Source organism: Macaca mulatta, chromosome 5 (genome assembly GCF_049350105.2).
Source record: "Macaca mulatta isolate MMU2019108-1 chromosome 5, T2T-MMU8v2.0, whole genome shotgun sequence".
NCBI classification, from domain to species: Eukaryota; Metazoa; Chordata; class Mammalia; order Primates; family Cercopithecidae; genus Macaca; species Macaca mulatta.
The window spans coordinates 154,864,422-154,889,895 of NC_133410.1; the positions used below are offsets into that span (position 1 = coordinate 154,864,422).

Consider the following 25,474-nt stretch of genomic DNA (forward strand, 5'->3'; position numbering starts at 1 on the left):
CAATAAAAGGATGATTATTTTGTTTAATATTATTAAAAAAACTGTAATTTATTTTTCATAGCAAATAAAAGGTAAGAGGTTATGAGTCAGGTTGAGTTCCTAACCTCCTAACCATTCATTTATCATTTGAATCATTCTAATCATTCATTACTCATCTACCTTTCTATTGCCCTCCTTCCAATACATATTTATTGAATACTTGGCATTGAAGATAAGGTAATGAATAAGACATGCACAATTCCAATTCCTGGCCTATTAGAAGTTAAAATCTAGTGGACACTTGCCACTTGTACACAACTTGGATGAAATAGCTCTTGTTAAGATTAATATGAAATTCCAAGTAATGAACTTATAAGTACAGTTTTTAAAGCTGGACAAGGCCTTAATTTATCCTCACAGACAGGAACTCCATGGACTGAGGAAGATACAGTGACAAAATAAAGAAGAACAATAATTTCTGCCCTTGCCTAAATGAGAGATATGTTATTAAGATAATTGAGGTAATGTATTTGAAAGCACACTGGGTCCATGATAATCTGAATGCTTCTGTGCCCCTAAAATTTGTATATTGAAATCCAAACCCCTGGGTGCTGGTATTCAGAGATAGGACTTTGGGAAGTGATTAGGTCCTGAGGGTGGAGCCCTTATAAATGAATTAGTGCTCTTATAAAAGAGGCCCTAGAGAGCTGCCTTGCCCTTTCCACCTTCTAAGGACACAGCAAAAAGCAGCCATCTATGACCCAGAAAGCAGGCCTTTCCCAGACACTGAATCTGCCTTCATCTTGGACTTCCCAGCCTCCAGAACTGTCAGAAATAAATTTCTATTGATTATAAGCCACCCAGTTTGTGGTATTTTTTTACGGTAACCTGGATGAACTAAGACACGATCTAAGTAGTAAAAAGTGATACTTCAGGGAAAGTTTCACTGCTCTCACTGCTGGCCATGGTAAACATCAGACTCATTTACACACAAGATTATAAAATTATAGATTATGTATGGTTATAGAATCCTGAAGTTTTAAGTCTTAGGACTCAGCCCATGATTAAGATTTGAAGTAGTTGGCCAGCTGCTGCATTTCAGATGAGTGCTTTTGCGGAATCTTGATGTCCTCCTGGGATTCTTTTCTATTTTTCTCTATTAAGTGTCAAATGTAACATTCGCATGGCTCTTTACAGTTTACAATATGCTTCCACAAAAATTAACTCATTTCATCTTATCATAATTTTCATTTTACAGAGGTAAAAACTGAGGCTGAGAAGGGTTAAAGAAAACCTACTTTTACATAACTGGTACTGGCTGCCAACTAAACCAGAATTTTATGTCTTTTCATCATACTGAGCTACCTCTCTACAAAGAGAGTGTGAGAGAAAGTGAACTCAGTTCCTTCAAAGTGGCTTCATAATAAAGAATATGTCTCTGAAGTTAGAGCATATAACAAGAAAACAGCAGTTTTAAAAATAGCTCCAACCCAACTTTTTGGACAGATGCATCCATTCATTTGTCCAACCATGCATTCACTTTCATTCAAAACATTCAAAAACATTCAAAAAATGTTTTTGAGTGACTTCAACTGTCAGGCACTATTTTGGGTATGGGGATCATGACAGTGACTAAAACAGATACAGTCCCTGCTCTCTTGTGATGCTTACATTCTAGTTGGAGAACACAGATAAACAAATTAACAAATGACTAAGATGTCATGAGATAATAAATGCTAACAGGAATATATGATGGTTAATTTTAATGTGTCAACTTGACTGAACTATGGGATGCCCAGATAGCTGGTAAAACATTGTTTCTGGGTGTATCTGTTTGGGTATGTCTGGAAGATATTAGTATTCAAATTAGTACACTGAGTAAAGAAGATCCACCCTCACCAATGGGGGCAAGTGTCCTTCAATCCGCTGAGGGCCTGTATTGAACAAAAAGGCAGAAGTAGGGTGAATTTACTCCTGTTTTGAGCTGGGACATCCAACTTGTCCTGCACTTGGACACTGGGACTCTGGGTTCTTGGGTCTTTTGGCTCCAGGACCTATACCAGTCACCACCCACAGCCTCTAGTTCTTAAGCCTTCAAACTCAGACTGGAGCTAAGAGTTACACTATTGGTTCCTCTGATTCTCAGGCCTTTGGCCTTGGACTGAATTACATCACTGGATTTTCTGTTTTCCCAGCTTCCGGATAGCAGATAGTGGGACTTCTAGGCTCCATAATTGCATGAGTCAATTCCCATAATAAATCTCTCTCTCTAGGAGGCTACTATGCGCTGGAGCTCACTCCTTTTCTCCTGCTCAAGGACATGTGTCCATAAGCTCTCCCTTATTTTTTCTGTATCAGTTTTTCTCTCCATAAGTGGGTTAATCCTACTGACACAAATGTGCTACTAATTTTCCCAATTTAAACAAAATCTTCTCTTCATATTTTATTACTTTGTTAGTAACCCATTTTCTGTACCCTTTACAGAAACATTTCTCCAAAAGAGTTATCAATTATCACTGTCTTTAACTCTTCTTCCATTCTTTCCTCAACCCATCCAATCAGGCTTTCAACTACACAACTTTGACGAAATAGCTCTTGTTAAGGTCCCCAATGACCTCTGTCTTCTTAAAACCAATGGTCAATTCTGAAACTTCATTTTATTTGAACTATTAGCAGCAACTGAAGTAGTTGATCACTCTCCTCTTTTTGAAATACATTCTCTGCTAAACTTCTAGGACACCAAAATTTTCAGTGTTCCTCCTAAGCAAACTGGCCATTCCTTGGTCTACTTTGTGAATCTCTTACTATTGCAGTGTCCTAGCACTTGATCCTCTGATACCTTTCCTTTTTTATTATCACTTTCTTCCAGTCTAATTTAAAATCCATCTAGATGCTGACCTCTCCCAAATATATATCTCTAGTTAAGACCTCTTTCCTGAATTCCAGACTCATGTAGTCCATTGCTTACCTGATGTCTCTACTTAGATGTCTGAAAGTCAGTGGAATCCAAGTATCTCCTATGCTGAATTCTCCTTATGAGTTCCTTCAACCTGCTCAACCCTAAAGTCTTCCCTATCTTAGTAAATGGCCACTCTACACTTCCAGTTGCTCAGGACTGGAGTCACCTTTGACTCTTCTCTTTCCCAAAAAACCTTCATTCAATGTCTCAGTTCTACTTTCCACTTCTACTTACAACTACCTCCCACCAGATTTACTCAAACACTCTGGTCCAAGCTAACAGGATCACTTGCCATAATATCATTAGCTTTCTAACTGGTCTTCCTGCTTCCACCATGGTCTCCTTACAATCTGTTCTCAAGCCAGCATCCAGAATCATCCTTTAAAAAAGTACAGCAGAACATGCTATTCCTTTTATCAAAACCCATTTAATGGTTTCCTGTCTCTCTCAAATTAAAATTCCAAGTCCTTATAAAGGACTTTAAGGTCCTAAATAATTTGTCCCCTTCTCTGTCTCTGACATCATCTTTATCTCTTCTCCCCCCTGTTCACTGTATTCCAGTCACACTGACCACATTGGTGTTTCTTAAGGATACTGGGTATACCCTCAGGACATTTGCACTTAGTGTTCCCTCCACCTGGAACACTCTAACCCCAGAAGTCTCACTCCCTTATCTCTTCCAGGCCTTTGCTCAAATATCATTTTCTCAGTGAATCTGAACTTGACCGTCCTATTAAAAATAGCAACCCTCTCTCCCATCCCAATCCAGTACTTCTTATTCCTCTACATTATTTTACTTTTGTCTTCAGCACTTACCACCCATCTCACACACTATATTTCTACTCATTTGTTGGTTGTTTCTTTCCACTAGTATTCTCAAAATGCTGTTTTGAGAGCAAAGACACAACTGTTTTACTTATTGTTATATTCCCACACCCAGGACAGTGTCTGGCATGTAGAAATAACTCAGTATATATTATTGAATGAGTAATGAATAAGTTTAAATAACTTTTTTTGAGGAATTCTGCTATAAAAAGAGAGCACAGAAATGGAGTGCAGGTAGGATAAGGTGAGGTTTAATTTTAAGATGTGTAATATTACAGAATGCTTATATGCTAATAGAAATAATCCAGTAGAGAGAGAAAATGTGATAATATAGGAGAAAAAGGAATCTCTGTATGAATCATATCATTAAGTAGGACATAAGAGATGACATAACTCAAAGAACTTCCTTTAGAGGAGAGAAAAGACAGTTTATCTATAGAAACAGGAGAAAAGGCAAAGAATATGGCTACAGATGCAGGTGGGTGGGATCACATAAAATTTCTCTGATTGCTTATTTCCTCGTCAGCCAATTTCCTTTTGGCAATACTTGATATGAAAAAAGAGGCACTGGAGATTTGAGAGGCAAGGAGAAGGTGTGAAATGATCCTCGAGAGTGGAAGAGTGAATTAATTAAAGGAAAGTAGTAGAATTGCCAGGCTCACTTGCATTTAGTTGTCATGAATTTCAAATGAGACCAGTCAGCATGGTAGTGTTTTTGTTCCAGCAAGTTCAGGTACATATGCAGGAAGGTGTAGAGTTAGATTTCAGTAGGGTTAGTACTTTTCCAGGCAAATATGAAGCAGTAGAGATGAGTAAGATTGTTGATGGTGCATGTAATAAAGGAATTATAATGATGGACCATGAGGTCTAGGCTGGGTAAGATGGGATGTGAGGGCATGGGGTGAGAGTTGGGGTATAGTTAGATGCATTGTAAAGGTGATAAAGTAAATGAATTGGCCATTACAGTGAAGAACTTTTGGTTTGGGGAATAAATCATAAGGCTGTTAGTCAGAGAGGAAATTTGAAAATTGGATTATTGAGGGACGTAGTTATTGGCAATAACAAAGTGAAGGGCCTGGAGTAGCTGGCTGAGACAAAGTGGAGGGCAAGCTTGCTGGAGATGAGGTCAAGAATTTAGAGATCAGGGTATTGGAAGGACCAACTATGTGAATACTGAAAATACCAAGAATTTTTTAAGTATACTGTTAAAAAGAAAACAATGGGAAGATGCTAACATTTTTTTGGACTGATAGTGGCCTGGGGTTCTACCGATAATTACAACAAACAGGAGTAGCAGGTAGTATAGCTGTGTTGGCACAATCTTCAAAGGAACCAGGGTATTTTACGGAGAAGGCATGGGAAATGATCTGGAATTGGTAATGAGGTACAAGGAAGACACCTTCCCCCATTTCAAGGCTGTGTCAGAAACATGAATCATAGGACAGGTTTTGGTTGGAGCAAGAAAGTGAAGGAAATATTCTGAGAAAAGGTTGGGAATACAGCTGAGATTCCATCAGCAAAAATGGCCTTCGTTAACTCTTATGCCTGAATACCCAGAAATTTCCATTTTTATAATATGATAAAATAAGACAATACTACTTCCAGGAGTTGTATTAGTTTCTTGGACTTCTATAACAAAGCCCCCAAACTGGGCAACTTAAAACAACAGAAATGTATTGTTTCATGGTTCTAGAAGCCGTAAATCCGAAATCAAGCAGAGCCATGTTCCCTATGAAATCTATAGGAGAGAATCCTTCATCTCCTTTATATTCTGATGCTTGCCAGCAATCTTTGGTATTTCTTGTGGGTGTATCACTTTAATGTCTGCCTCCATCACCACATAGAGTTCTACCTGTGTGTCTCTGCCTTCTCTTCTTGTTCTTATAAGGACATCAATCATATTGGATTCAGGGTCCACCCTATTCCAGTATGTCCTCATCTTAACTAATAACTTTTGTAATTACCTTATTTCCAAACAAGACCACATTCTGATGTACTTGGAGTCAAAACCTCAACATATCTTTTTGGAGGAAACAATTCAACTCACAACAGGGGCATTGAGAAAAACAGTACACTGTTTATGGGATGTGTTCATATATATACATTTTTAAGAGATGGGTCTCCATATGTTGCTCAGGATAGTCTTGAACTGCTGGGCTCAAGTGATCCTCACACCTTTTCCTATCAAAGTGCTGGGATTGTAGGTATGAGTCACCACATGTGGCCTTTGTTCACATTTTAAGTCATTCAGGTTCTTGCTCAGTTACTTGCTTAGTAAATGAGTTCTTGCTCAGTTACTTGCTCATTACTTGCTCAGTAAATGAGGCCTGGTAACCCAAATGCTTAAGACATTTCCATTGTTTATAAAATGCAGACAACCTAAACAGAGAAAACGTGTTATATGCTATGCATATGATATAAAGTCATAATACCATATGTATCTAATGATGTGTGTGATAATGCCACTGAACCTACTGGGATAGCCCCGTTGACTCAGAAGGGAAGCATTAAACTTTTACATTGAGGGTCTTGGCAAGTCTTTCATTATTCTTGTAGCTCTATAATTTTAGAATGTTGAACGTTACAACTAAAGCTCCTGAGCCTATGGGTCTGTGAGTAGGGGAAAGCTTGTAATAAAGTGATGCCACAATTTTTATCAGCATGTTACCACACAGATATGGAAAGGAGGGCAAGAAGATTACTCTTTGGTTCTTTAATTACAAGTCGAAAAAGGGTCTCAGAGATTCCAGCCTCTGAGATACTCCAAAGTGTTACACCCTAGGCCTCAGCCACCTAGTTGTGGCTGTAACATCTCCCCTGCTCTTCTTAAATGAGTTACAAGAGTAAGAGATGCCACTCTTCCACAGCAGAGAAAACCTAGGTGATGCAGCCATTTATTGTGCACTTACCAGATGCTGAGCTCTATACAAGTCCCTTGATCTACTGCGAGTAGGGACCTCAGACAGGCCTGCATCCTGTGCCCACCAAGGGCTGCATCTGGGAAACTGTCCTGTGATCCCAGGTCTTGGAAATAAACAAATGGATGATTCCAGTTTCTCACATCTAGTAGCAGGTAGTTACATAATAAGTCTTTTCTTCCAAATTAATGCAAATAGTCTCTTTAGTTTCAATTTGACTAACTGCAAATTCTGCATTGGTGGAGTCCATGTCAATGAAGTTTGTTATGCTGAGGAAAGTGATCTGATTATTTGACTCTTCTTACCTTGTCAGAATGGAGCCAGCATTTCAAAAGGGAGGGTAAGGCTGAGGTTTATTACTTGAAGGTACTGTCTTTCATGAAAGATGTGGAATCCAACTGTTTAGTAGTATATCTATCCCTCCCTATTTCCTACTCAGCGGGTAAGAAATGAAGTCCCTCATTCTATTACTCTAATTGAATTCCAACTTGGGTAATTACACTATAATTAAATAAATTTTCCCCACAGTTTTAATTCACTGATAAATAGTGTTAGTCAAACAGCTACATTACATTCCCAGAAACACATCCCCACTACATTTCAGTGATAAGCAGAGTGATTTATATTTGGAAGATGTGTGTATGAAAAGATGCACAGTTCATAAAGTATTTTAGGTATCATTCATGATTACATATGCTTTGCTCAGCATGAGATAACATTAATTTCTATTATAATCTTTCATCTAATTTCTCATATGCTTACTGCCAAAAGAAATAAGACAGCTAATTAGCATTTCTTGTTTTCAGAACGGTTTTTGTTTAGTTAACTAGAAGCCTGTATTGATTTGTATTTTTAATTTTTAAAGCACCTTTCATTATCTCTGGGCGATAGAAAGGAGGAGATGTTACTTCCCATTCTACAGATGGAAAAAATTGAGGCAGCCTTTCCCAAGGTGAGGAAGCTAGTTATCATCAGTACCAGCCTAGGAACCCAAGCTTCCTCTGATCCCCTGGTCCTAGGGCTCTTTCTGTTAAACACTATCAAACACTGGGTCACTATCAATCACTTTAGTTTTACTAATGAGAAAATAAAGAGTAGAGTAGTTGTAACCTGTGTCATGGGGTCATTTATTTGTAATATAATGATTTAGCCAGGAGCTGGAGGCCTAATGACTAGGTCCTGATGCTGTTCTTGGATCATGAAATTATGAAGCTTCTTCATATCTGAATATTATTATGTGGTACAATTCCAATATTGGAATAACAATTCAAAATATGGTGCAAAATAATTCAAATTTCATTTTTGTTCTAATGATCTTTCTTAAAACATTGTAGATAGCTTTTAATAAAAGATATTAAAGACAACATCAAAATACTCACAAAAAGCAGCAGGAGCAGGGGTGTTATAACGATGCCCTGAAAGAAATAAAAGAGAGGATGATCATTTATCAGCCTGGAAAGCAGGACACTTTCTTTGCCGTTTTAAACTCTGAGGCATGGGAGTGCTTATCTTCTCAATGCTGTTTAATAAAATCTAGGCGATAAAGAGGGGAGGGTCCCAATCTTAGCTTTCTCTTCCATAATACCTTAACATCTCTATTACAATTATTTGTTTTTGGCATCATAAAAGTACAACCACCAATCTGCCTTAGGTTCGTCTTTCCTTTTGTAAAGCTAAATTCCCTTCCACATTGCACATGGATCACACAGATAGAAGCTGGTGGCTGGCAAGCTTCCTCATTCCAAGGCTTTCAACTCTAACTTGGATAAAATGCCCCTTTTTGAGAGAAGACAGGTGGTTTAGTCCCAGTTGGGGTCCTCTCCTGAGCAAAGACCACGTCAGTTGTGATGAATGAGATGTCGTGATTTTGTAATGTGAACTGATCTCCCCTAGGAAATGAGCTGGGATCTCAAAACTCATTTCACTTGATTAGACTTCATGTCTCCATGGTGGAAGGCAAGTCTTTCATCTAATTCAGCCACATAGGACCACCTCGGTCCCTCTGCCTCCCCTAGGCAGAAATGAGCAAAAGATTTGTTTTCTTCAATGACAGGGAACAGTTTGAGGCTGTTGCCAATGAAGCAGAATACCAGCTTTCAGGTTTCTTGAAGGCAAACACTTTAAAACTAAGTGTTTGAGTTGGGAGTTGAAATGACAGGCTTCAGTTTTGGAGCAGTAGATGATTATCTGCCTGTCTTAGTTTTTCCTTTATCTCTCAACACTTCATTATGATTTATACAAAAAAAAGCATTTCAGATTTTTATTAATGAATTCTACTTGGAATTTTAAAATTTCAGAGAATCTGAGGTTGTGCGTGCCTAAGAGAGAAAAGAGAGAGACAGACAGACAGACACACACACACACAGAAAAAGAGAGAGAGAGACAGAGAGACAGACAGAAGTACTATACCCAGACAGTGTCCAAGATCCAGATCTGGGACTACTTCTTTACTTTTGGAAGAAAAAAAGTCCTTTTTTATCCTTTTTGTATTTACATGAAAGTCCCTGTGTCATAATAGTCACTCAATTGTTTTGCATGTGGCCCAGGAAGGACTGGCTTATCTTAAACGAACAATGCTACCATGTCTTTCTTGGGCATATACACATGTGAATATCCATAGACTTGTTTTATTATTAAACAATAGAATGAATGTTTTTTATTGTGCACACTTTTGCAATTGGCCAAAGAGAATACAGTATCTTAATCTAAGAATCACTTTAAATCCTACTTATTAAAACAGGTATTGTGGCCTATCAACTCCATTGGTATCTATGAAACAGGTTCTCATTAACACATTTAAGAGAGCCAAATGTGCTAAATGACAAATAATTGATAACTTAGAAGGGCTACTGTCCTTCAATGACTTGTACTAAGTTCAGACTTTAGGAGGAATTCCAAACTTTAAAGGGCCACATGAAAATGAAAATATCTGGCTGACTCAGTCTATTCCCCCATGGGAGGCATTCAATTTCAAGCAGATTTGTTTAAACATATAATTAAACATCCACTTATATACTGGGTACTGGGCTCATCCAGGAGATTCAAGAATGAATACAACATGGTCCCTATGCTTAAACGCTTATAATCCAGTAGAGGACACTGATCTATAAACAAGGTTCAGTATAGAGTGCTATAACTGCTGCAACCGGCGCTGCCACAACTACCAGTGCGCATTGTCCAGGGGCCTGAGGAGTGATACCCCCCACCCCTGTGCCACTGCATCTAGCACCCATGGGGGGCCTGAGAATAGGCCCACTCTGCCTGCACGTGCACATCATCTGAAGGTCTGGAGATCGACATGTGCCACTCACTGGCATCTGCAGGCACCATCTGCAGACCAGAGGTCAGGCCAGCCCCACCTGCCAGCAGTGCGCTGGCACTTCTGCACATCATATGGGGGCCTAGGGATTGACCCACACTGCTTGCTGCCACTGGCACCTGTGCGCACCATTGGGAGGCCTCAAGAGAAGCCCACCCTGCCTGTTGTCTCCACTACCAGCACCAACATAGACCCTCAAGGGGACTAAGACTAGGCCTCGCTTACCTGCTGCTGCCACCTGCACAGGTCATCTGAGAACCTGAGGATTAATCCATCGCTCCCGCCAGCACCCATGTGCACCATGTAGGGGCCTGAGGACGGGCCTCCGTGTGTGCCGCTAATGTGCATGTTGTCTGGGGTCCTTGGGATTGACCCAGACTTCCTTATCACCATTGGTGCTTGTGTGGACCATTGGGAGACCTGAGGAGAGACCTCTCTCACCTGCCACTGCAGCCACTAGTGCCTGTGGACAACATTCTAGGGCCTGGGAATTAATCTGCCCCACCTACTGCTGCTGACACCTGTTTGCATCGTCGGTGGGCCTTAGGAGAAGCTGTCCCTCTTTTACCACTGCTGCTGCCAGCACCCATGCACAGTGTCGGCACCCACTCTGCCCACTACTGCCAGCACCTATGCAAACCATCCAGGGCCTAAGGGCATGTCCACACTGCACTCCACCACCACCTCTGGGGTCCATGGACTGGACTTCTGGAGTCCCTATCCCTAAAAATGCCTCATCACAGCCTCCACTAACAACCACAACAGACACCACTGAGCAGATTACAGCTGAAGAAATACAGAGACTACATTACTGTGCCCATCCAGAATCAAAGCCAAGGCAACCTACCAAACTAACACTATAGATATATCTATAGGAAAAAGTCTTTCCCTACTAAAGTCAATCCATAAAACTGGAAGAAGCAACTGTTATGCCAGATGTGCAGTAAGGACAAAAAAAATATGAAAAAGCAAGAAAACATGACACCTTCAAAGGAATGCAACAATTCTCTGGTAACAGATCCAAAGCAGAAGGAAATTTATGAAATGCCTGAAAAAGAATTCAACATAATGATATTAAAGAAAATCAGTGAGATAGAAGAGTGTTGTTATCCACAGGTTTTCCTCCCTGAATACTTCTAATGGATAGTCACCAATACGTGATAGTTTCTTTGCAGCTCTTCCAAGGACTTATGATATTTGTTCCCAAAATAGTAAAAATTTCATAGCAAATAGGAAGTATTTGCTAATTCTGGATTTAATATTCCTTCTTATTTTCTCAAGAATAGCTGTTCAAGTTCATTAAGAGTGAGTCACTGTATAATGCTGAAACCTACTTTTCCGTTGTATTAGGAAGAGAGTCATCCAGGAGGCATCCACTTTGAGAAGAGCACCATAATTTTTAGTAAAGTCATCGCAATTATTAAAATAACAAAAACTAACATTTATGTAGTACTTATGTTTGGTATTGTACCAAGGACTTTAGGTATGTTATTTTATGTAATCCTCACAACAACTCTCTGACATAGGTACTATTATTATATTATCCCATCTACTAGGTAAGAATGCTGAGCCTCAGAGAGACTGAGTGAAGTAGGAAGAAGCAATGCCAGGAATTGAACCTCCCATTGGCTCCAGAGCCTGTGCTCTTGAACAGTGTAAATAAAATCTTTGCAATGTTAAGCTATTTCCTCAGGGTTGTATTTTAAGAGTTAATCTGAAAGGAGCTTCAGGCTCAGTATGTCTTTTTGATGACATAAAACAAATTGAGAGGTAAGCCTTCATGTCATATGGCAGACACATTTTTTTGGAGTCAAGTTTTTGCAAATATCAGTGGTAAAAATGGTGAGCTAAACATTCAAACTGCATCAGCAAAAATCATTGAAAACTAGAAAATTAAATAAACATGTTATTTTCTTTTGAGTACATGCAGCTCAATTTAATTATTTCTCTTTTCTCTTTCCTAAGTAAATTCTCCTGAAAATGGATAAAACCAAAGCAGTAGGAGATAAGCACTTCTAGCAAAAGATGTTACCTCCTCCTTGCAGATTCAAGATCAAGGCATAATTTTAGCATCCTTGCAATTGGGATGGTGTATAAAGCTTTCTGATTGCAACACTTGAAGAAGTCAAGTCACAAACTGACTGGCTTTCATTGTCTCCTGCAAAAACTTTCAGAAAATCCATTTACACCTCAGATGTGAATGACTAGGTGAATGTATTTCAATGACTTTAGTGGAAAGAAAAAGCATGTTAAATCTTAGATACAGATTTAGTTGCATCAAAATACTAACAAAAAGCCCCAAATAACAACAAGACGACAAAACTGCTAATGTGCTTCTCTCATCTATAGGACTTGCAAAGAAAGGCAAAACTAAAGTGAAATTATGAAATTTTTGAAATAGAAAATGTTATCAAGAGGTTTTGTTGCAACAACTACAAAGATCACACAGATACTAAAATTGACTTTTTAGATTTGTCTCCAGGATACTGCATTAACTCAGTTTTCACAGAATAAAGAATATCAGTTTTGAAAGGGATCTGAGAGATACCCTGGTCTAGTCCTCATCTAAAGTGTGAACCCCTCTCTCTGTCTCCCTCATGTCCTTATATAATGCTGAAAGCTACTTTTCAGTTGCATTAGGAAATGAGTCAGCCATGATGCATTCATTCTGACAAGAGCACCATAATTAAGTTTTGGGGAAGTCACCGCAATTATTATTAAAATAATAAAAGTTAACATTTATGCAGTACTTATGCTGCATACTGTATTAAGGACTTTTGTGTTATTTTATGTAATCCTCACAACAATTCTATGAAGTAGGACAGCATTATATAAGGATGGGAACTGTGATGGCTGGGCCTTTGTCAGAGAATCTCCCAGAGAGAAGACACCCTTGCTCTTCAGGCAAACAGTGGCCTGGCTGAAGCTTTCTCACGAGGAGAAAACTCTTATACTGCTCCCAAACCACTACCACTGCTGCTCTGTCTTCCCCTTGAAGCAATTTAGGGCAAGTCTCACCCTCCTTCCTGGTGATGGCTTTTTAAATGATGTTCCCGAATGGTATAAATAAAATCGATGCCTTCTTCAGCTACTTCCTCAGGGTTATATTTTAAGAGTAATGTTGAAGTTAGCATTTTAGCCCCTACAGTAAGTTTTCTCTAGGACAAAAGTCCTCAGTTCTTCCACTGTTCCTCTTAGGGCAGGGTTCTGAGCTTTCTCTTGGACATACACTCATCCAGATAAATTTAAGGGTCCACATTTATGGGTCAGTCTCACTTATTAACAATTGATCAAAACTTGGAAATGAGGCAACAAGAGGACAGCATGTCCCTTTAATGTCATCTTGGAGTATTATCTATCAGCCAATACAAGGTTTACTTAACCACTTTTGTTTGACTTCTATTTACTATTGGTTAAGACCCTGACTATAAAATTATGTGTTAACTTACCAAGTTTTGTTCAGTAGTGATGGAAATGATTTCTGTCTAGAAGAAAAATAACCACAGTAATTACAGTTTTATTGCCCTGTAGGCATTGGCTAGTTTTGTCTCTAATTCAGCATACTTATTTCAGTATGCTTTTCTAATGGCCTGGGTAACCCCCATTTTTATCATCTCCCTAGAACTAGCTTCACCATCCTGATGGTTTCCTCATTATTCAGTTAAATAAATGTTTGACATGTGTTCATTCTGTATGTGTAAGAAAGTCATGTTTTTAACTTTTCGAAAATTATACTTTGACAACTCCTTTCTTCTGAATTTGTATTAATGGAAATATCATTTTTAAAAAAAGATTACTGTCAACCTAAACCTCCAGGCTATCTTCACCTTTTGTCCTGTGGTCAGCATATAGTGATATCTTAAACAGTTAGTGAAAAGTTTATTCTTCAAGAACAAAATGATATCAAACCAATATTTAATGAGCGAGACTGGTCAACAAATCCTAAGCAACAAATTATAAAGAGGTGGTATAGGGAATTCTGGACACATCTAAATTCCAACAAAATAGTCAGGGTATATATATGGTCTCCAAAGAATATGACATTATAAGCATGAATGTCAAGATATATAACTGAGAAAACTTTCAGAAAAAAAGAAAGAGATATTAGGAGCCTAGGGAAGGGTAGTTAGAAAGAAAGTGTTGGTGGACTGGTGAGCGAGGGCTTCTTTCCTCTCCTCTGACTATACTTTCCCCTTTACAACTAGACCTTCACAGACTGAGGACCTTAACATGCCCAAATCAAACATTTAGCAGTTACGGTCTAGCAGCTGACATGAGCATGCTGGTTTGTTTATTAGGCACAGTACACTATAGTGAAGATAGAGGCATCAGACTATTTGAGTTGGATAATACTAGCCACTGAAATTGTCCAGTTAATTCTCTCTAGTCTGAGACCACGTGCTATGATTTGGATCTGTGTCCCCACCGATATCTCATATTGAGTTGTAATCTCCAATGTTGGTGGTGGAGCCTGGTGGGAGGTGATTTGATCGCGGGGGTGGATCCTTCATGAATTGTTTAGCACCATCCCCTTGGTGTTATTTTCATCATAGTGAGTTCTCATGAGATCTGGTTGTTTAAAAGTGTGTAGCACCTCCTACCTTGCTCACTGTCTTGCTCATGCTTTCACCATGTGAAGCGCCTGCTCCTGCTTTGCCTTCCACCATGAGTAAATGCTCCCTGAGGCCTCCCCAGAAGCAGAGGCCATCATGCTTCCTGTACAGCCTGCAGAACCGTGAGCCAACTAAGCCTCTTTTCTTTATAAATTACCCAGTCTCAGGTATTTCTTTATAGCAATACAAGGACAGAATAATACACCATGCTCATCAAGAACACTTTTAATAATAATTTTGTTTTCCAAGTAGCATTTCTGACAGGAAGACAGCACACTGACTAGTAGACATCGGTCTCCTGGAACATAACCACACTAAGGTGTGCTGATGACATTTCTGGATATGTAAAGATATGGACCTATTCTTGGATTGTGGTGATCCCATTAAAGCAATGTCACCCAGTGAGGCCTTACAGGAATGGCAGCTGGCTTGTCCTAACGACATTACATTTAATTAAGCAAACATTTATTGAGTACTACATATCACACATCATTGGTGCTGAGGGGAAAAGGTGAATATATGGTTTATGTCATAACAGTTTATGCCATAAATAGTTCCCACCAGAGAAAGCAGTTCTACCTTGTTCCTCTCTAACTTTAACACTTTGATCAAAAAATACCTCTATCATCTTACCCTCAAAAAAGTGTGATGTTTTTCAGGCCAAAATTAAGGGTCTTATACACTTAAATTAAACATCAGCTTATTAGATTTGGCCTATGATCTTTTCAGATTTTGATTTGCCACTGACACATTCAACATATACCTACTTAGTGACTACCATGCCAGACCCTATTAGATGATGAGACACAGAGGCGAATGACACATACACAATCAATGACCTCAGCGGTTTTTAGCGAAGACAGTTCAGCAGTTACAATAAAATGATAATGTTCAAAATGAACATTACAGCGAGCTATGAGAGTGCTTAATAGGGAGGTGAAAGCAATTAAGATGAGAACTGAAAGAAGAAAAGGAGTTCGCCAAGCAAAGGAGTCAGAACAGCAGAAGTGGAGGGAGAGGAAACACAGGCAGAGGGAAGAGACTGTAAAGGCACTGAAGGCAAGAAGAACGCATAGAAACTGAAAGCGAAGAGCAGAATGTGAGGGGTGCAGCTGTGAGAGATGAAGTTAAAAGACAGATTAATCAGAAAGGCCTAGTAATCCATGGTACGGAGTTTGGGCTTCACTTCAAAGCAAGAGGAAGCCACTGGAAGAGTTTATGCAGCCATGGGTGTGGGGAGGGGCAATGGCACTGGCACGGTGCTCTCTGTGGTTAGGTAAAAATCACTCTGTGTGTACTTTAGAGAAGACATTAAAGCAGAAGAAGATCAGAGGGAGGCAGGCTAAGCAGGAGGCTATTCAGGACTCCAGGCAGAAGTTGATCTGGGCTAAGGCAATGGGATCTTAGTCATCAAGATGGACCAATAGAACAGATTCAAAACGTATTTGAAAACTAGACTAGTAGACTGTTCAATTAAGTTTGTGGGGAGAGTGTCAAAACAGAAGGAAGAACAGTTTCTTAGTTTTCTAAGTGATTCTTAACCAAACAGGAGATCATAGAGCCAATTACTGAGCCAGAGTGTAAGTGGGGATGCACAGATCCATTTATCTTGGGAAAGATGATGAGTTTCAGGTATCTGCAAGGCCTCCAACTAGAGATACTGTGATAGCTGGATTTATGAGACTGAAACTCAGAATAGGGTCTGGACAGTGAAAACAGCTGAGTAGTCCTCAGCATACAGCTTGGTGTAGTGATTTACTGCTACAGAAAATAGGTTAAGAAATGTAGACTATAGATTGAAGCTTATTGAAGGCCTAGATGAAAATAATTTCAATAGATAACTAGAGTGAAAGTTAAATTGGAGTACATGGAGGGCTGAGAAAGAAGAGGGAAAAGTGAGGCAATTTGGACAACTCTTTCAAGAAGTATAGTTGTAAAGAGGAGGAGATAAACAACAACAGTAATGTAAGAAGAATGAAAGTGTGGTAAATGGAGTTCATTGTTTTTGGTTTTGTTGTTTGCTTTGTTTTGAAAGAATCTTAAGGATTCTTAAAATTCATAGAAAAGAGGCAAAAGAGGGTCACGGGAATAGAGATTTAGTAAAGAGAAGGAATTTTACCTATTGCAACTAAACAGACAGCAGGGAAGGAGCCCTAGCACACAGCTAGAGGGTTTAACTTGTAGGACACCAGAGGGTGGGTATCTCTTTATTGTAAAAGAAGAGCAGAAGTTATAGTAGGTACAGATGAACATAGACTTGAATGCTTGATGTTGGAAAGTTGAAGACATTTTCATGTAAGAGCTTCTCTTTTCTCTATTTTGTAGAACATGAAGGATTTTACTAAAATGAGGGGAAGATGGGTGCAGAGGAAGGGGAAAGTCAGTGATTGGGAACCTGTGTTACAACTATTGGGAGAGAGTCTAAGATGGTGAAGGGTCTGAAATTACCACACTTTCAAGACAACAAGTTGGTCTGCCATTCAAGTATACTGGCAGAAGACTCAAGAGTCCTGGATCACAGCCAAAGGATTTTACCACTCACAGAACAGCAAGCAGCCTAAGCATGATGTTGGTGACATTTCCCCTTGTCCCCAAGTCAAGCAGGTGATGCAGATGGGCTTGAATGGATGCCTGCAGAAGCAGTGGACTGCATTCCAGGAAAGGAATACTGAGCTTAAGCAACCTGAATCTTTTATAACAGGCATAAAGCAAAGCTGCGCTTTGTTCCAGAGTTGAGAACAAAGGACAGTCAGCGCCTCTGCGGACAAAATGTATAGAAATGTGAGGCACAGAAAGAACTGTCGCCCAACAGAGGAACTGTCCCACAGACCAACCCAGTTGATATTGGTCATCTAAACATATAAGTTATCAAGCCCATTACTGCTCCCATCAAATACCACCACTGAGCTAATATTCCCATACAAGGAAATGAAAATCAGATAATCATTTTGGAATGACCAGAAAAACTTCTCTCCAACATGACATTGATCGCCTAACACTTCATGAACACTATCATTTAAACAAGATGCTAACCAACTGAAGTGACTTCCAACTCATAATTTACTCTTTCTTTTCTTAAAATGGGTGAATCTGCTAAATGTCTTTTTGAAATCTAGATCCTCACTAGACTGAAATGTAATCTAAGCACCAGCAACATTGGTTTCACCTGGAAGCTTGTGAGAACTAGCTGAATATCAGACTCCGCCCCAGAACTACTGTCATAATCTGCATCTTAGCAAGATCCCCAGATAATTTGTAGGCACATTAAATGTTAAAAAATGGATTTAGATTCTAGAGCAGAGGTGGGCAGACTTTTTCTGTGTAAGGCCAAATAATAATTATTTTAGCCTTTGCAGGGATTCTTCTGCAATTACTCAACTCTGCTATTGTACCTGGATAGCAGCCAAAGACAATAAGTAAACAAATTGGCGTGATAAGATTTGCCACAGGGCCATAGTTTGCAGATCCCTGCTCTGAAGTATTGCTTTGAATTAGAAATTATATTTCAAACATAAATAAGTGTAACAAACTTGTTTTTAATAACTTGGCTTTAAGTGAACCCACACTGGCTTCTAAAAATCACACTATGTTCCTTTGTAACTCCTTATAACCCACTATTTAATGACCCATTCTTTAATTTTTCTTTAGACTGATATCAAAATTACTAGTTAATAGTGTATAAAATCCACTTTCTTCCTCTTTTTGGTATTTGCAGTTATGTTTGCACATTCCCAGCAGCTGTTGATTCTGCTTTCTCTTTATGATTTGTCAAAGATAGTGATTCAGAAATCTCAAATGTCAATTTTCTCAGGACCCTATGATGTAATTTGTCTGGGCCAGCAGATAGTCTGCCTGTCTTGGACCTGCTTTCCTTTGCCAATATTTACTTCACCATTTCTAATCTAAAGTTGGTTCTCCTTTACAAGGATAATGGAAGCAAAGGGATGGGGATCAGTGCAGAGGGGGAAATTAAAGATGCTGAATAGCAGACGGAATGTGTGGGGTTTAGGGCTCTAATATCTAGAGCTATATAAAAGAGGACAGACAAATACAAGAACACAAAAGTGGAATAATATGTACATTGCTGATTCAAACTAACGTAGTGATATATGTTAAAGATAAAAAACAGCGTTCAAACTCATGACTTCTCTTTTTCGTTTTTAACTGAAAAACCAAATCTTCAGGCTACGTAATCTCATAAAACTGTAATGTATTAACTTGGCTTTTTCTATCCAGGTTAAGAGTAACAAAACTAATTTGAAATTTGATTAGAGCCCAGAGCAACATAGATGTGGGAACTTTCTAGCATTTTCCAAAAGATTTTCATGTAAGTATCTTCTAAGTTTTAGATTTAACATGTAATTAATAATTTTCTAAAGAAGTTTCTTAAAAATGCTTATTTGCAGAGTTTATATTAGACCAAGGAGGAAGCAAAAGGAAACTAAATCAAAATTTATTTTTTGAAGACTAGATTATAAAGACATAAGCTTTCATAGTGAAAGTAAGACCTACCAGAGCTCACTTTGGCCTGCATGCCTCCACCATGGGCACACAGCTGCAATCTGAGGTTGCAGTTTTACTTTCCCTGAGAACACATGGAGCAGCCGATCATTAGTAGCACCGCAAACATTACACACAAGATGCACAGCTCTCTTAAAATGTCAAGAGGGTCATTTCACATTATCCAATGGTCAAAGTTCCTATGGCTTGAATATTATACACAGGAGCTTGTATTATTTCTTGCTTTAGAATCATGGTTCAGTTGATATAAAATACTACAATCATAAAAACAGCCAATATTTATTGAGGTATATTATGTACTAGGAACTGTGCTAAGTACATTACAAACATTATCTAATTTAAAATTCCGGTAAGTAAATTGATTATCCTAATTTTATAGGTGAGAATAAAAAAGAGGCTTATAGAGACTAAGCTAAGGAAGTGTTAGAAGACAGAACTCAGCAAAAGGAATAAAAACAAAAATTGAGAGATCAGGAGATGGTCTGAGTTGTTAAAAAGAAAAAAAAAGTGCAAAGGAGGAAGTAGAAAATTTAAAAGAAAAAGGTATTTAGGAAACAGATTGTAGAAAATTAATGTAAAATATATAATATTAATTAAAATTAGGGTCAACGATTACATACATAACTTGCCAATGGTGTTGGAATACATGAAAATAAGGCACTAAGTAACTCTCTTAGGTCACTAGAGTGAAACTGGATGTTTTTTCCCACTGGTTTAAAAGATTTAATGTGTATCTGCCATTCTGCACATTGATGTCTGTCACGCGACAGTGCCTGGCAAATATTAGGCATGCAATAATTTTTTTTGCTGAATGAAAGAACAAATGAATAGATGAATGTGTGTCCACAAATGTTTCTCTCAGGGAGCAGCATATCCATTTGATAAGAAACACACACACTTTCTGAAATGCTTTAAAACCCTTGTGTTTGTAATAATAATGAGACTAGCTGACATTTATTGAATGTCTACTGTGTATATGTCAGCAACTGTTCTATGCTCTTTATATTTACTCACTCATTTGGTCCTCACAACAAACCTATGAGAAAGGTGACACTATAATTCTCATTTTACAGAGGAGAAAATTGAGGTGCATAGACAAGGAATTGTTCAGAATTCCCAAGCAGTAAATGGCAGAATGGGAAGCAAGTCATGCAGTCTGGTTCCAGAATCCAAGATCTTTACCATTGTGTTGATACACTGGATAAGAGTTCTTTAAGAATTTAGAGAAATCAAAGAATTCTAGCTGAAAGAGACACTAGGAATATGTGTTACCTCACTTTACAAACTGCAAAGTTGAGGCCCAAGGAGGCAGTGTCTCTCACTCTTGGGTGCAGAGTTAGTGGAAACACAAGGAGTAGCACTTTAGTGTCTCAAATTCCCTGCCCAGTTCTTTATTTCTGATACCACACTGCCTCCTACAAACCACTAGAGTGGAACAAAGCTCGCATATGGAAGATCTGAAAACAGTTACTCAGCACTATATTATTCACCATACATATAAAGCAAAACAAAACAAAAACACATAGATGATAAAATTAGAACAGATTAGAGGAAGGTTTTTAAAAGAGATTAAATCTTGAAATAGGCACTTTCACCCTTACCCTAAAAGGCCCATGAATTACCAACAAGGCTATTTGAGAACATTTTTGAAAAAGCAAGGCAGAGACGTGGAAGATGGAGGAGGGGGACAGTATGAAGCTCAATGAGGACAGAGAAAGGAGGCAATGGAAAGTGACTTGCGAGAGATTTGGGGAAGGGGCTTCTCATGTAGGTTCCTGGATGTTAAAATAAACTTCTAAAATAATGAAAAATTGATTCTCTTTTAAATAAGACACTTAGAATAATGGTTTAATCAAAATCACTATTCAGATTTATAAAAGAACTTTAACATAAACAAACAAAAAACCCAGACCATGTCTACACATGTGAAATGAATGGGTTTGGCACAGCTCATCTATTCCTTTTGGATGTGTCTAAATGATGGCACACACTGCTGTTAGATCTAGCTGTGACGATCAATACTGAGTATAAGATGGACAAAATGAATGGAGACAGCTGCACTCCACTTGCCTTGTTTCATATATCAATGATCTGATTCACTCTGGTTTTTATAATATTCCTTAGCTAGAGCCATTCCTACAGCTTAGAAAACTGGCCCTGGACTTTGTGACTCAGAAAGGCTTCAGTCAGGAGAAGGAGGTGGATTAACCAATGGTCCTAAGAAAGATTTGCACCTCACACAAGCATCATTGGTCCACAAATCCTCCTGCTACCCCCAACACAAAGAGGCAGTAGGATATGGGTACGTAGTTGCTTCTTTCCCCATTTACCTCCCAGCATTGAAACCAATTTTAAACAGGTTTCTCCTTAATAACATGTTTGTTTATTATTTTTTCTTCAAGCCTAATCTACCAGATAAGGCATTTCTTCTCATATCCTCACTTCTACTGAGATGTTTTCCAGCATTTTTGTAGTTTCATTTGTCTTTTTGTTTGTTTTTGTTTTTTTTAAAATTTTACTTTAAGTTCCAGGATACATGTGCATGACATGCAGGTTTGTTACATAGGTATACATGTGTCATGGTGGTTTGCTGCACCTATCAACCCGTCACCTAGGTTTTAAGCCCCTCATGCATTAGATATTTGTCCTAATGCTCTCCCTCCCCTTGTCCCCCACCCCGACAGGTCCTGGTGTGTGATAACATGTTTATTTTTATTAAATATCAGTAGTTGCTTCTTTCCCTATCTACCTCTCAACACTGACACCAATTTTAAACAGGTTTCTCCTTAATAACATGTTTATTTTTATTAAATATCAGGGGGTAGGAGAAGAAAAACATATACCATGTGATTGGGGTCTTAACAACCTAGAGATGTATCCTAGACTCCGAACCTCTCTAGGGCAGTGCTCTCCAAAGCCTGATGGAACTCTCAAGGGCAGAAGGAAAGGCAGTAATAGCAAAAGGAAGAACGCTGTCTTATCAGTTTATAAGAACTGGTCAGTGGACTTTTCTTGGTATAAAAAGTTCAACAACTAATAGAACAAGCAAATCACTTCACCATAATCAAATTTCACCTTATGACCCAGGAAAATGCAAAGGCTCTAGCCAAAGAAAATTGTATATGTGTGTGTGTGTATATATATATATATATAGTGATCAGACTTTTAGACTTTTCCCCTGAACACTTCTATGGTGAATTATTAAAAACAGTACTGACTCATTTTTAGTTACATAGTTATATACTTACTTATATATATACTTAGTTATATACTTAGTTATATACCTTACTGTTTCGCTAGAGACTCATCCCAATAAAATTACTTCTAGACCTTAGCTATTGGGTGTTGTTACTAAGGAATTTTTAATAAGAAATAGCCAACACTTTCAATTAGAAATGGATGTACATATATTAATGTCAGACATTTATTTTTAAATATCCTCTACTAATCATTTCAATATCTTCAGAATTTAGAAGTGCCAGAGAACAAGAAGCAATCATCTGGTAAATCACATCAATGGATTTACTGAAGAGTCTTTAAGGAAATTGAAAATCTATGTTAACATAATTTTTCTAGTTCCCCAGTAGAGGGCAACTTCTACACACTTTGACAGTTTAAAAAAAAATCTATGTACAGCACAGTTGTAAGAATCACTGCATGTTTAAAATAAAACAATATAGTTTATGCTTATGAATGGATTTTCACTAACAGGTAGCTTATAAAATGTCATGGAATTTAAATAAGTAGTTAGGAATTGAATATCTGTAATGAGTAATTAGCATTTTATGATTAATATAAGTATAAACTGCAGGAACTTTAAAAGTAGCAACCATTAGGTCACTGTGATAGAATTATCAGGAACTTAAATATAAGAGAAATGATCAGAGTATTGTTCTTTAGTAACCATTTTGATTGAATTTCAATATAACTGAGTTCCAAATATAGCTAATACGTTGCATAAAATATTTTATTAAAAATAGGCAAAACCAACCCCCCATTCCCAAAATGGCCATACACAAACATTTGAAAGTATAATTTAGAGTTTTTGATATTCTATATTTTGAACTAATTCGAATTAGTGTTAGTGTTTTATATTTTATTTTTTTTGAGACGGAGTCTCGCTGTGTCGCCCAGGCTGGAGTGCAGTGGCATTATCTCAGCTCACTGCAAGCTCCGCCTCCCAGGTTCACACCATTCTCCTGCCTCAACCTCCCCAGCAGCTGGGACTACAGGCGCCTGCCACCACACCCAGCTAATTTTTTGTATTTTTAGTAGAGACAGGGTTTCACCGTGTTAGCCAGGATGGTCTCGATCTCCTGACCTTGTGATCCACCCGCCTCGGCCTCCCAAAGTGCTGGGATTACAGGCATGAGCCACCGCACCTGGCCCAGTGTTAGTGTTTTAATGACATCAGACATAAGAATGTAACCATACACATGTATGCTTATACACAAATAGGATAAAATTTCACTATAATACATCTCATTATATCGTATTCTATATAGTGGTTGGACACAATATAAAATGTCCTCATTCATTCATTCATTCATTCATTCAACACTCATTTACTGAGCACATATTGTGTGCCAGATACAATACCAGAAGTCAAGGCTACAGTGTGACAAATCTGACAAAGTTCTCTGCCTTCTTGGGGCTTACAGGTTCTATTAAAAAGTAATGTATGGCAAAGCCTTCTAAAAAGACAAATCTATAAGATGGATGCTTACCTTATAAAACTAGTTTTTTATTTAAAAATTTGGCTTTGTTTTTAATATAGAAAATATTATAAGGAAAAATGAAATGGTTCATAATCTTAAAACACAAATAACCCTTGTTGGCCTTAAACAATGTTATAAATGAATCTCATTAGAAAATTTTTAGTTGTATAGAAAAGTACAAAATAAAAATTGAAAATTTCTAGCACTCTCTCAACTCAGAAACATTAGCAGTTTCTTGTAATTCCTTACAGAAAAAAAAAAAAACAGTACCCACCATTTCCTCTACCCACCTACTCATCCATCTAGCCTAGCCGTCTTAACTTATTCAAATTTATACAGTTTTCTTAAGACAATCATACTATATACAGTATTCTGCACATAGCTTTATCTTTTCCCAATTCCCTATATTTCCTGGAGCTCTTTCCATAAAAGAATATATAAGCACACCTCATTCTTTCATTTGACTCATTTTATTTTTTAATTTAGAAGTATTTTATCTATCTCTAAATATCTCACAATTCTAGTTTAAAAAGTGGTTATACAGTTTTATCTGAAATTTATAAGAGCTGTTATAGTGTTAAAAGTATAAAGACTTAGAAATCATGACCTTCAAGAGGAAGCCTAAAAAAAATTATTTTTAATTTATTAGAGAACAGCAAATACAAGAAGAAAAAGAAGAAATAAGTATCTGCTTTGGACAAAAACCCTACCAACAGGTCTATTAGATCATACACAATGTAACAATCTTCTAAGAGTGTCTTTAAATGTGAATTAGAAATACTAGTGAATTTTTTTACCAGTAAGTTTTAATAATAGTACTATTACACAATCATCATTTTTTAGAGTTTCACTTAAAATTTTCAATTAAGCATGCAAGAATTACTTTATAGCATTCTATTTATAATACTGCTTAAACCACATATTTGTTTCAGGGCAATATTTGATATTAAAATGTGATAAGAATTTTAAAATTTATAAAAATATTATGCAAAATAAAATACAGGGCACTAGGTGGTGCTGTGGAACCTTCCAGATAAACTAACACTGCAAAGGTATGCATTTGACAAATTAGTTGTATGGTTGATTCTATATATTTAAATACACATTAAATATCTTTTATAGATAAAACAGTGCACATAAATAAGAAGAGTAATATAATGAAAAAACAAAGTTGTGATAGATGACCTCTTTGAGGAAGATACAACCCCCTTTCAAAATCTCATACCCTAACTCCTGTGTTAAGCTATTAAAAAAATCTTTATATAAAAAATGTCATTTTTGAGGCATGCTTGTCAATCCACTATTATTTTCATTTACCTTTAAAGCTATTTTTTTCATATAACTACGAATTTAAAAGATGAGCAATTATACCTCCTTGTCAAACAATTTTCTATTAGGTGATTTCTTATATCACAGTATAAGATCTTCTTGAGTTTTGTTTTTCTATTTTCCCCAGACATGACTGCTTGCTGCAGAGCTACTAATTCAAATACTGACAGCTACCAGACTGGCAAGGCAAATGTACAGATTGGGCTACAAGTAAAATAATAGGAAGTAAGGGCAACTTAGGAAACCCAGAATATATGCATTCAAATTCAGATAAACGTGCACGCGCACACACA

General features: G+C 37.7%; 1 protein-coding gene across 4 annotated transcripts in view; it reads right to left on the reverse strand.

Moving 5' to 3' along the window:
• The window catches only part of SLC10A7 (solute carrier family 10 member 7), a 256,440-nt gene that overhangs the window by 60,715 nt on the left and 170,251 nt on the right, over nt 1–25,474 (reverse strand). For all 4 annotated transcript variants that reach the window (XM_078002307.1, XM_078002306.1, XM_015139308.3 and 1 more), the window contains one exon: nt 8,061–8,096. In XM_078002307.1, the coding sequence (XP_077858433.1) occupies nt 8,061–8,096 (36 nt within the window). The remainder of the gene's footprint in view (nt 1–8,060; nt 8,097–25,474) is intronic.